The sequence below is a fragment of the Solea senegalensis genome, linkage group LG14 (genome assembly GCF_019176455.1).
Source record: "Solea senegalensis isolate Sse05_10M linkage group LG14, IFAPA_SoseM_1, whole genome shotgun sequence".
NCBI classification, from domain to species: Eukaryota; Metazoa; Chordata; class Actinopteri; order Pleuronectiformes; family Soleidae; genus Solea; species Solea senegalensis.
In genome coordinates this window covers 10,263,366-10,276,226 of record NC_058034.1, presented here as the reverse complement: position 1 = coordinate 10,276,226, position 12,861 = coordinate 10,263,366, and the positions used below count along the sequence as shown (strand labels likewise).

General features: G+C 39.1%; 2 protein-coding genes across 2 annotated transcripts; both read left to right on the top strand.

Moving 5' to 3' along the window:
* The first annotated feature begins 1,572 nt into the window (after positions 1–1,572).
* Positions 1,573–2,940, top strand: LOC122781001 (5-hydroxytryptamine receptor 3A-like). Its single transcript, XM_044044478.1, has 3 exons — positions 1,573–1,759; positions 2,056–2,274; positions 2,355–2,940. Exons 1-3 carry the CDS (start codon positions 1,573–1,575, stop codon positions 2,627–2,629), a joined length of 681 nt encoding a protein of 226 aa, XP_043900413.1. The 3' UTR covers positions 2,630–2,940.
* A 1,292-nt stretch (positions 2,941–4,232) lies between these two features.
* On the top strand, positions 4,233–10,786 carry LOC122780566 (5-hydroxytryptamine receptor 3A-like). The gene is made up of 9 exons (XM_044043621.1): positions 4,233–4,466; positions 6,571–6,734; positions 6,936–6,980; positions 7,099–7,208; positions 7,316–7,485; positions 7,666–7,826; positions 8,261–8,471; positions 9,791–10,081; positions 10,321–10,786. The coding sequence occupies exons 1-9, from the start codon at positions 4,421–4,423 to the stop codon at positions 10,536–10,538; spliced, it is 1,416 nt and encodes a 471-aa protein (XP_043899556.1). The 5' UTR covers positions 4,233–4,420; the 3' UTR covers positions 10,539–10,786.
* Positions 10,787–12,861: the final 2,075 nt, after the last annotated feature.

Sequence of the window (12,861 nt, the reverse complement as noted above, 5' to 3'; positions counted from 1 at the left end):
AATCTTTAGTAAGTACTCAATTTAAAAATATTATTTTAGCAGTACTATCCCTGAGGCTATGTCTCATTGTTTGGAAACGTTTCTAAAGTGTAACAGCAACAGAACACTGGATGCTTTATAATGGGAACACACTTGATCAGATCAGAATTAAGACAACAGCTCTATAAATGTACATGTGCTTATTAATTATGTGCAGGTTAACGCATGGCTGGTTTTATGATTCTCACTGCAGAGATGGAGAAATGAGTTTGTCAGCTGGGATCCAGAACAGTGTGGTACTTTCCGAATTTCAGTTCCGAGGAAACTGCTCTGGGTACCTGATGTGGTCATTAATGAGTTGTAAGTGCTCTCTATTCTGTACAACAGTGCAGCCTGTACATGTTTATTGGAGGCTATTCAGTATAACCAGTGGTACATCTTTAAAAAAAGAAAAATGTAGCTTGGCCTAAATGATAATTTCCTTATAACTGTTTGTTTGTTTGTTTTTACCTCTTCTCATTCTCCAGTATGGAAAAGAACCAGGCTCCATTTGTCCCATATAACTATGTGTATTCTGATGGCTTTGTTTTCGATGCACAGCCCGTCAAAGTGATCAGCTCCTGCAGGCTCGACATCTACATGTTTCCATTCGACTTGCAAAACTGCACTTTTAGCTTCAACTCATACATATACCGGAGTAAGAGAAGCCGACTAATCTTCTCCTTGCATGGCGTTAATGTTCATTCTGTGAACTGAATTGTACAGATGGAGGGGTTAATTCATTCATGTTCCCGTTTGCCTTTCAGAGAGTGACTTTCAAGTTTACCTAGCTACATCTGCAGAAGAAATATTTCAAAACTCAAAAAAATGGATGGTAACCAAGGGTGAGTGGGAACTCACTGGAATCACAGTGAAGAAACACGAGTTTCCGGCGACGGAGGGAGAAACGTATGAGGAGCTTCGTTTTCATGTAAGGAAAAACTCTGACTACACAACATCTACTGTCCTTTTTAAACTTTTATTTATTCACATGACATACATCTACTGTACAACATCATATGCTTTTTTACACTCGAGAGCTCACGACTGAGTTTGCTTACACCGCCATGTTGGCAGGAAGACTTTCTGAAAGTTCTGAGTTCACTGCACACTTTTAATCCACAGAGATTAAGCAGCATGTCACAGATGGGCTCAACATGTCCGATCCTTACCCCCATACCCCCCATATTTTCAAGAGTTCAACAGTTTTACATACAAGTAATCTCTGACAGCCATCAAAATATGACATATGCAGCAGATAGTGAATTTGATCCAATTATGTAATAGTTGTGTTAAAAAGAAAATAACAGTAACACAGCAAGCACCAGCTTTTTAATTTTCACGGTCCTCTGTACTTCTGCTAATTGAGTTGAATTTGATATGAAATAAAGAACATGTACAGTAATAAGACAATGGCACAAGTGTGTTGTGTCGCAAAACAATGAAATGTGACTTTTATAAGTGTAAAATAAAAGCGTATTACCTGCATGTGAGGTTTACCCACTGCTGTCAACTCTGCTGCTGCTGCAGGTGTCAGTGAGACGCCAGTCCACCATGTATGTGGTGAACCTGCTGATCCCCAGCTTCTTCCTCACCACAGTCGACCTCCTCAGCTTCCTGCTGCCTCCGCAAAGTGTGGACCGATCTCTCTTCAAGATGACCCTCATCCTGGGCTACACCGTCTTCCTGCTCATCATGAACGACCTGCTGCCCATAACTGGAGACACCATACCTCTCATAAGTCAGTTGAATCATTATAATTGATATTTGATTAATATCATCAAACATACAACCAGTGCATTTTCTGATATAATTCTGACAGTCGACCAACTGGGGAAGACCAAACTGTGGCTCCAAAGAAGGAATAAACTTAAAAGACATCATTCATATTAATATTCCCTGAAATAATGATCAATAATAAACTATGACCAAACTTTGAGATCAAACTCTGAGTCTCAGCTGCTCGCTGGATGTCACAAAGTCACATTCACTGAGCATGTAAGGGGTTTTTAAATGTACTCATTTTTATGATTCCAGATGTGTTCCTGTCTCTGTGCCTGGGGCTGATGGTAGCCAGTCTACTGGAGACTATTCTCATCGTCAACCTTCTGCGTGGCTCCGCTCATTACTTTCGAGCTCCTCACTGGATCAGAGTGTTTGTCCTTCGTATCCTGGGTCAACTGGTGTGGCTTCCTCCAACGTCCAGTGATCTACACGACAACACCGACATCATCCAAAATCCTGCAGCTCATGGTGGTGTGTGTGTGGTTCTAAACTCTTTATGGTTGTCACACAGGTCAGTGTAAATCAGTCACATATTTGTATTTCCTCTGCAGCAGGAATGAAAGTGTCATATTGTGTGGAGGAAGACAGCGAGGATCCAGAGCAGAAAGGTCCACTGAATAAGGACACGGTCCTGAAAGAGCTGAGGAACCTGGGCAGCGAGCTTCAGTCCCTGCGCCTGCAGACGGAGCAAGCGCTGGCTGTTAACCAAAGCTCAGAGGAGTGGATCCAGATGGGTTTTATCATAGACCGCCTGCTGTTTGGCCTCTACCTCCTCTTCATATCAGTCAGCTTCCTCACCATAATCATTTTGTGGGTGTGGTCATAATTTTCATTTCATTTCATTTTTCATAATTTTTCTTGTTACTTTTTTCCAAAGAAGGAAAACTTTAGCATTTTGAAGTGATGTAATGTTACATGACACATCGCCACAGTGGATCATCTGCCTATGTCACATGACACGTCTTCAACAGTTTTAATACGAGCATAATGACATAACCACATTCACAATGGCTGATGTGCGTATTGAAGTAGTAGTGAAATGTGAGGATAAAGAATACATAAACGGTCCGAGTTGCTATTTTGCATTTTTGGCATTAATATGTAATAGTTTGTGTCTGCCATTGTAGAAAGTGTTCATTTTGATCAATTAATAAAAGACGCTGCCATGTGTTTATGAAAATGATGTCTTGTATATCTTTAAATGCAAAGCAGAGGTGCAATATTACTAACTTTCTTACCTGTTTTTAACTTCTTTGGTTTCCATGTTGTGTTGTGTTTGTTTTGTGTGGGTGTGTGTGTTGTACCAAGCTCATTGTACGTTGAGGTGTGCTCTCAGTATCTGTTCAGGTCAAGGAGAAACTTAGATAAAAACAATACCACAGATGATGGTTTGACTGGTTTTATTGAACTGTGTGACGCTGAGGCTTTGCCAAACCCAAATATTTCACATGGGGAATATGTGAGCGGAGAGAGAACAAGATAGACAGTTTGTTCGGACTTTCCCTCGCACACGTGCTGCCACCTGTGCTGTCTGATTCACTTTCTCTTAAAATGACACTCTGGGAAATGCAACCTGCTGGGCTATCGTTTGAAATCTACAGATTGGGATGTTAATCTGAGCAGAAACAACACTGACATTTGCAGCGTAATGAGGGTCGTAGCGGTTAGAACCAGTGTTTGAATCCAAAATGGATAATAATCATTGTGAATAAAACATGGGATTGTTTTTGGTCACATATCTGAGGAAGTGAAAGGATCGACACAGTCGTCCCAGTGATTCTCAGATAGTGGGAGATTTGAATGCAAGACATGTTACATTTCACTGCAAAGAAAAACAACACAGTTGTGTCAATCAGCAACAACAATGTAAGAGAACACACTGTATAAACTGTCCCTTTAAGCAGCGCAGACTGTCAACAGGGCAGGCTTACAAATTAAAACAAAAAGATTAAATTATTTATTTTTTTTAATGTATGTATTATTTAAGAATAAATAAATGTAGTTCTCTCCGTCTCAGCCATTCATTAACCTAACCAAACATCAGCACACAGACCAACAGCAACAGTGTACAACAGATTCGAACTCCCAGAGGTTGAGGTGTTGAAAAATAAAACGGGCGAGTGGTTACCAAAGGTGTTGAACAACAACTTATTTTGTGTGTCCATATTCCACAGTTGTGTGTTTTTCCACATCTGTAGATTTATATTCTTCTATCTATTCACAAGACTTTAAAAGCTTAGTTATTTTTTATCTGAAGCAAAAAATCCAGTTATCATCAGCCTAGTGGTTGTCTAATCTAAAGACGAATTATTTAAACCCTAAATGTATTTACTCAAAACCATGTAGTATAGTGTATCTACATTTACCTCTTTGTACTTTCAAATTGTTTAGTAATTATGTGATTGGAACTGATCACACATTTTAAAAAAACATATGGTTTTTGTACTTTTAGATTAAGTTTGGGTCAGGGTTAGGATTAGGTTAGTGGTTGTGGCTCTGCTTAAATCTCTAGAGAATAATGTTGGTCATTGCAGTCTCCCATTAAGTTGCACAAACATGTATACATGTATGTTCAGTGCCAGCAGTCACGTCGTTTGTTCCCTAAGAAACATCAAGCATGAGTCCAACTGTCGGCATCATCTCAGGTTTACTCCTAATGTCAGGTAACAATTCACCTTTTTATTACTGTGCGTAATTTGTATGTTATTTCTGTGAATAATAAGCAGCAATGTAATAATTACTGTAGTTTATTCTGTTTAAGATCTAAATGAGCTTTACAATGCAATTAATGTCGCTTTTGTGAAGGAGGGGAGAAAAAGCTTGAAAATCTTCATCTGTCATGTGTTCCATTATTAATCTGTCAGCTATTTTAGGCAGAGGCTCAAAATATATTATGCTGGAGGACACTTTCAAGGATTTTATTCCAGTGTAGAGAAACACAACAGATGTGCTATTCTCAATCTCTGGACTATAGCATTATATAATCTCATGGCTAACCTGGTACAGCTCAGAATCTGAGACAAACTGATAATATAAATGTTTAGACAATTAATGGATGCCTTTGTGACACATTATCTATCAAATATCAGTTTCTTTATGCCTTACCATATCAAAATCATAAATTAAGTTTTACGCTCATGCAACCTTTGAAAAAAATAATGTTCTTGAAAATGGGATTTTTTTTGGTTTTTTTGTTTCTTTTGTTTAGTGTCACTGTGGAGCGTAAATCAAGACAGCAGTCAGTTTACTTGGTCACAAAATAGTCAGGGGTCAGAAATACCAGAGATTCAGTTCAATAAGGCAAACAGATCCAATAAAAAGTGGGTTAGAATCCAGGGTCAGAACATAAAACAGGTCAGATCAGACAATAGATGTATACATATATATATACATATGTGTGTATATATATATATGTGTGTATATATATATATATATATATATATATATATATATATATATATACATATATATATATATAGATATATATATATATATATATGCAGGTGAACAACAGCTGAAGGGAATGAGCAGACTGCGTGGAGTTATTAACTCCCTCTAATGTCCCATCTCGGTGCAGTTGAACAACCATGATTTGTCACCTTAAATTGATTAATTTGTTAACCCAACCTCAGTCCTGAAAAAAAAGTGGTGTCCAATGAAAAAAAACTCAATTTAATATTTTAAATATAAAACGATATTTAAAGAACACTGATTCAAAGACAATGGGCTTCCACTGGCCATTTATAAGACACCACCACCACCTGCTGGACTGCCACGGAAATACATCTACACAGCAAATTCTGGCCTTAAAATCAGTTCAGTTGAGTGTACATGTGAGACCATTGAGTTAACTCGACTACTGAGTTAAGGTGAGTTGTGAGTTGATCTTTTACCTCTGTTCAGTTGTTAAATCTGTTCAAATATTAATAATAAAACAATAATAATATTTTTTTGTACAGGATCAGCAACATTGTTCACACTGAAAAGAAAGAGGAACATGAACAGATGAATTGACATGGAAGAAGCTATATACACAAACCAATGTATGAACTTCAATATTTAGAATTTGTGATGTCTTGACAAACCTTATCAATATTAAGGTGGTGATCTGTTGCTTCTTCGACTCCAATCGTCTCTGGCTACTTCCTTCCAGCTGGATATGCAGTTGAAGGACACAGCAAGACAAGTAGAGAAGTCATGTCACTGTCCCAAATGCAGACTGTGTAAATAACACAATTGCCAAAGTCACATTTCTGACATGTGAAGGTTACCTTCAGCAGCCAGCTGAGCCACAAAGCTCTGAGTTTAGAAGTAAAATGGCTCGCTTATACCTGGCTGATGATGTCAGAGTGCCGTGCAATGCTGAGCAGATGCAGATAACACCATAATAAGTGTTGAATCTGGCTCTTCGACACCAAGTGAATGAACGCTGTTAATATTACACCACCAAAGATTATCCCTGAAAACAAGCCGAAGTCCAGTCATCAGCTGTGTGTGCCAAACAGAGGAAAACGGGTCAAACGGGTTTTTCACAGAAACCAAATCACATGCTACGTATATGCATTAACACAGTTGATATTATCAAAAAAGACACAAAAAAATGTTAATCTAAGTGTTATTATCCAAAGCTTGTCTTCTTCGTATAAATTTAGGAGATATTTTTCCTGATATTTAAGTCTTATTTAATACATTATTAATATGCTATGACAGCTTTGATATATTTGAACCATTTACACACCCCTAATATAATTGAGAATGTCTCCTCAGTGTCTCTGTGTTGCAGTAAACTGCCTTGTAAAAAAGGTCACAGTGGTCCGACCTATGAGTCCATGCAAGCTGTGTTTGACCTGCAACCCTTCAGGCCAGCAGTGAACCTCAGCAATCCGACCATCACCAACATCTCCTTCACCCTGTATGCTGTTCTGGGAGTGGTGAGTGTGAAGATTACAGTTCGAACAAAAATACCAAGGTTCATGGGTGGAGGACATGAGGACATGAGGACAAGATGGAGGCAGATGATCCACTGTAGCGACTGCTAAAGGAAGAAGCCAAAAGAAGAAGAAGAATTCCATTATTTGACTTGATGGGGAAGCTTTACAAAAGGTTTAACTGTTGTTTACTGTCATTTCTAGAATGAGAAGACCCAGATACTCACTACTTTCCTGTGGCTTAGACTGGTAAGTAACATGGAAAGACACAATAACCGGGACAGATCATCTGTAACCACAGCGCAAACAAGTATCAAGACTATACAATGATGAACACATTAAATATTTCAGTTATCATTATTTTCAGTACTGGCATCACGAGTTCCTGATTTGGGATCCTGACAACTGTGACGGTGTCACCAAGATTTCTCTACCTGTGAAGAAACTCTGGTCACCTGACATTATTGTATATGAGTTGTAAGTACAACTTTATTTTTGTATGAATGTGAATTCTGAAAGTGAGTCTCTGAAAGTGTGTTTGTCTACGTCACTTGTTTTCATTCCTCCACTTGCGACCGTCCCAGTGTGGACGATGATGTCTCCCAGGCTTGTCCTTATGTCTACGTCAACCACACGGGTCACATCCGCTGGGACAGGATGCTGCGGCTCGTCTCAGCTTGCAACTTGGAGATCTTCAGTTTTCCTTTTGATGTACAGAACTGCACATTCACATTTGGGTCCTACATGCACACCAGTAAGAAAAACACTTACACAAACACACACGGCTACAGTCAGACAAACTCAATCCAAAGCTGTGCTCAGCAGTGAGTCAGAACATTTGACTGAATACGGAGAAAAAAACTAAACAATGACTAGGGAAAAAAAGCTTAATTTGCACTTATTTGTAAAGGTTGGTGATTTTTCCCTGTCACAGTCAAGGATGTAAGGGTCAGTCCAGCACTGACCTTTGCCGAGATGTCAGCAAACTCAAAGCGTTACCTGGAGGCCAGTGGAGAGTGGGAGCTGGTGGACATCCTGGGAGAGACATCCATTCTCCAGTTTGGAATTGACGAGTGGGACATCATCACCTTCTGGGTAAGAAAAATCTCATTACACATGGTATACTACTCTGAATTTGCAAAAACATTCATTGTGACTATGTGTAACAATGTCAGGCTGATAGACGTGCTGCCCCCCTCAGCTGTTGGAGCTTCACAGAAAGTTAATTTCATGTCTTGACTCCCCACTCACATGTGTCAATTGTCATTTTCAACCACAACAAGCAGCTCAAAAAAACTAGTGTGCTAGAGCAGGTGAAGAGCCAGATGTTGGTCCTAACCAAAAACAAATGGACACACAGTCTTAAATAAAACAAATAAAATAAACACAAAAGGCAAAATCAATCCAACATTCAAAGTCCATGAAAATAAAAACGAAATATACCACAACACATATACACGTGTAGTCCAGGGGTCAGAGGTCATGACAGATGAAGCCATTCTATAACCATCGGGCTTCTTGTTCACCAGGTGGTCATCAAGCGGCGTCCAGTTCTCTATGTGGTAAACCTGCTCATCCCCAGCTCCTTCCTCATGCTCATCGACATCCTGTCCTTCTACCTGCCGCCCCACAGCGTCGACCGCGCCTCCTTCAAGATGACCCTCATCCTGGGATACACCGTGTTCCTGCTCATCATGAATGACCTGCTGCCCAGCACAGCAAACGGCACGCCCATCATAGGTCAGATGTGATGCCACGTAGAGCTGATGACAGACAGAGATGACAGAGATTAGAGTGTTTCCTTGTCCCTTTAATGGTGTTGTCATTTAGTCATTTCAACATGCCCAACTCACGCCAGTTTTACAAATCAAACAAATCTTTATTCTGAACAGTAAATTGGTGTTCAGTTATGAAGGAACAACAACAATAAGTTAAAAAAAACTGACATGCCTTACAATAGTGTCTCAAAAAATAAAATAAATCAAATAAACCCAGCACTGAGGATGGTTTAAGGTCTCAATATATTGTCAAACTTATCAGATGGGCTGCAAACACATTTACGGTTCAATAACTCTGGCACAAACACAATTGACAATCTGCAATTTTACAATTTTTGATACCAGAATTTAACAATACCAGAATATGGAGCTGTTCAGGAGTGCTAACAGTGGTCACAGCACATTATGACAACATTGCAATGGTGACTGTCTGTTCCTCAAATGGCCTGAGTGAGATCTACTGACATTGAACAAATACCATTCAAACCCCATCACAAAATGCAGGTTGTATAAATTCAAAATGACCAACATTTGATGCATTCCGGAGCTTATTTACATTCAAAAGTGCTCACAATGTCCACTTGAAAACTCCCCATCGAGTGAAAATACTGTTTCTTTCCCAGGTATCTCTTGAGATCGTCACCCAAATGTGCAAAAGTGCCCTCTAGTGGTATTAATGAGGAATGTTTTCCCACCCGGCCACATATGTTGTGTTGCTTTAATATCTGTACATGTCTTGATGCTACACTGCTCCCAGTGTAATGTATTGCTTGCCTTTTTTTTAACTTAATGTCGTGGTTTCCATGAACATAGTGACTTTCAGCAAAAGTAAATTACAGGATAATAGAATCTTCAACATAAGATCTAGCAAGTAGAAAAAGAAGAAGAAATTCTCCCCAGTTCATCTTGGTTTCTATTTACATTGGAATTCATGTTATTGTCTTTCAGGCCAGTATCTTACCACAGATTTCCTGCATTTTAGGAAATCTGAAAGTTCAAATCTAAGATATAGTTTAAATTTTAGTTTTTTCATTGCTCTAAATTAATGAAGTTAAAGACAATCATGCACTCGGATCCACGTTTCACTCACACAGATATTGGAAGGACCATTTTATACACTGTATATTAGTGAGTGACCGAGTAATGGAGAAAGAGAAAACATTTATAAAGTAGATATTTATTTAATCCAAAACTGAAAACCAACCAAAAACATAACAGTTGGGAAAGCTACTGGTTTTGGTCTAGTTTAAATGTTTCCCTCTGTCTTTTAATCCACTGCAGGTATCTATTTCTCAGTGTGTCTGGCTCTCATGGTCATCAGTCTACTGGAGACGGTCATCATTACCAGTGTCCTCCACCACAGCTCCCTGAAATATCAAGAGGTCCCAAACTGGGTGAGGATAGTCGTCCTCAAACATATAGCCACCCTCATCTGCTACCGCTGGCCGGAGGACACCCAGCCTCCGTCCGCACCAAAGACAGACACACCTGAGAGTTCAAACGACAGCCCGGGCCTATGGATCGTCCAACCAGCCGAGCAGAGTTCTCCCCAGCACACGACCAATAATGAAGGTTATTAAAAAACAAGTAGCTGTACATCAAAGTGGTCTGTGTTTTAGTGGCAAATGCAATTGTTCTTGTGTTTTTCCTGATGGTTATGGTAGTTCTGGTATAGACAATAGAGTTGAAGGTTTAAGGTTTAAGAAACAATGACTTTCACATGACAAATCTATTTTCACATAATTTCCGGTAGTTTGACTGTTAGGTTCTTGTCCTCATGTGATCCCGTCCATCATTGTTCCCCCTGACAGACACAGCGCCACTGACTGAACTGCAACAGATCTGTCAATACCTGGGTGACCTCCGTGCTCACCTCATCTCGCTGCAGAAGGAGAACGAGCTGCAGAACCAGTGGTGTCATGTAGGGTATGTCCTGGACTTCCTGCTCTTTCGCATCTATCTGCTGCTCATAACCTGCTACGCCCTGGTCATCATCTCCATGTGGTGCGTCTGGATCAGCCAGACCTGAACTACAGACCAGACCAGAGCTGGGACCAGTTCAGTCCAAGCCGTTTATGTAACTAGACCTGTCAACGTCTCACAGTCTGTTTATGTAAAGTTAATTTATTGCTTTAAGCCAAATGGATTTGGGACAAGGAGTGTATTTGTCATCATAATCAGAATATTTACTATTCCCATGTGTCATTTTCTGCTGTTTATGAATACGCAGAGGTGGAAAGAGTATACTGAAATGTTTTACTCAAGTAAAAGTACCACTATTTTGATAAAAATTTAGGAAAAGTGCTGGTCTAAAAATGTAAGTTACAGTAAAAAAGTAGCCTGTTTAAAATGTAGTCAGAGTAAAAGTTACTTAGTTACTTTTTTTTAACAAGGTTGGGATTTTTTCTTGTGTCATGCAAAAAGGTCAAGGGGACACAAATCTAACATAAATTGTCTTAAATTAAATGGAAACACATAATGTGTCAGTCAAAATGGGTCAACTTTCTCCTTATTTAGCTCCAATTCACCTGTCCTCATTATTCACTGCCAAAGTTTCCAGTGCATGAATTCTTTTTGTGTATTTAGTTATTTAAATTCTTTTTATTTACATTTTTTTACTTAGTAACGGATGTGATTTAGTGAAGTACAGTACTTCCAAAAAAACATACGTAAGTAAAAGTAAAATTATAAATTTAAAAAAAGTACACAAAAACCTAGTCAATTACAGTAATGCGAGTAAATGTGATTCTTTACTTTCCACCTCTGTAATTACACTGATGCCTTCTCTGTTAGTGAGTGTAATGAGTGTCTTTGTGTAACAATAAAAACTTCAAAGGAAACCAAAAGTCTCTTAATTTCTGGGCTGTAAATAAACGATATTCAGAGAGCAAAAGTTCTCCCCACTGACATCAACATTTGTGAATTGCAGTAAATTTCCCCCATAAATTACAAAAAAGGGTATTTATCCAAATAATCGTTGTCATGCGTGTAACCACTGTGCCGTCGGCAATGTTCAAAATAAATGAAATAAAGAAATCCACCTCCTGGTGATTTACCAAACTGTTGTATAATCCAATCCAGTTTTCCAATAAATTATGCCACCATGTAGGAATCTGGAGTCAATATTAGCCTCTGGAGGAGGCAACTCATTTTCAACAAATGATCTGGCTGTTGCAGAACATCTCAGTATGATGGAGCAGCTCGTGCACCATTTCACTTTGTAATCAAATGTCGCGATAAAGACTTAAATGATCCTGAAAATGACGGAAGCAAAACTCATCTCCATCTACTTTCTGCTGCTTCATGGTAACACAAGAGACATTTTGATTATTTTTGAATTAAGCAAAGATGTCTATCTATTAAAAGCTGGAACTGTGCAGAACTAACCATACCTTCAAGATAAAGTACACAGCATACAAATAATATTATATTGTTTCTGTTCATGAAGACTAAACACAATTTTATAGAAAATGACCAAAACTTACCCACAAAATACTTTTTGAAGTTTAGGAAAGTTTTGTCAGTGTATTCAGCACAGGAAGAAAACCTGCAGTAGGTGAAGCACCCCCTTCTTTCTGAGTGGTCTCATCCTCCTGTGATGCTACATAGTTGTGAGCCTGTAAACAGAGAGGTGTAAGAGATTATTATGGATTTATTGATCATTTACAACAAAATCTTGCCTACTGTTTTCTCAAACAATGATATCCTGAGCATGTAATAATAAAACTCACAATTTAATGTTACATTTTCTTGAAGCTGCTGATGTGAGGATGATTCAAGGCAGCACTGTGGCGCAGATTCTGCAGGAGTCCAGAGAAAAGCTGCAGACCAGAGGGGAGTGGGAGCTGGCAGACATCAGCGCGTCTCATACTGCCCTAGAGTTAAATGAGGGGAAATATTCTGATATGAAGTACTTTGTAAGCACTTTTGAATTATATGAGCTGGTGTACATGTGTACAGTGAGACATGAACAGAACAGAAATAATGTCAGTGTGTGTTGCTTTTCCAAAGATTCATTTTTCACTGTACGCGATGAACCTGCTGATCCCCAGCTGCTTCCTCATCACAGTCGACCTCTTCAGTTTCCTGCTGTCGTCACAAAGTGTGGACCGATCTCTCTTCAAGACGACCCTCATCCTGGGATACACCGTCTTCCTGCTCATCATGAGCGACCTGCTGCCAGTCACTGGGGAGACGCCGCTCATCAGTGAGTGACATTACCATTCAATTAACTACTGAGGATAATATTCATAATATAATATTTAGTCAAGTGATTTTTGATATACAGTCATTTTTTCACCTGTAGGATTTTCCTCCAATTTACCATCAGAGGAAGCTTGTGTGTATTGATG

Excerpts from the sequence above, each read along its gene's own strand:
- LOC122781001 (XM_044044478.1), top strand. The coding sequence starts at position 1,573 with ATGTATGTGGTGAACCTGCTGATCCCCAGCTTCTTCCTCACCACAGTC. Across the intron at positions 1,760-2,055 it reads AGACACCATACCTCTCATAA|ATGTGTTCCTGTCTCTGTGC; the intron begins GTCAGTTGAATC and ends TTATGATTCCAG. Across the intron at positions 2,275-2,354 it reads AAATCCTGCAGCTCATGGTG|CAGGAATGAAAGTGTCATAT; the intron begins GTGTGTGTGTGG and ends TTTCCTCTGCAG.
- LOC122780566 (XM_044043621.1), top strand. The coding sequence starts at position 4,421 with ATGAGTCCAACTGTCGGCATCATCTCAGGTTTACTCCTAATGTCAG. Across the intron at positions 4,467-6,570 it reads AGGTTTACTCCTAATGTCAG|TGTCTCTGTGTTGCAGTAAA; the intron begins GTAACAATTCAC and ends ATGTCTCCTCAG. Across the intron at positions 7,486-7,665 it reads TGGGTCCTACATGCACACCA|TCAAGGATGTAAGGGTCAGT; the intron begins GTAAGAAAAACA and ends TCCCTGTCACAG.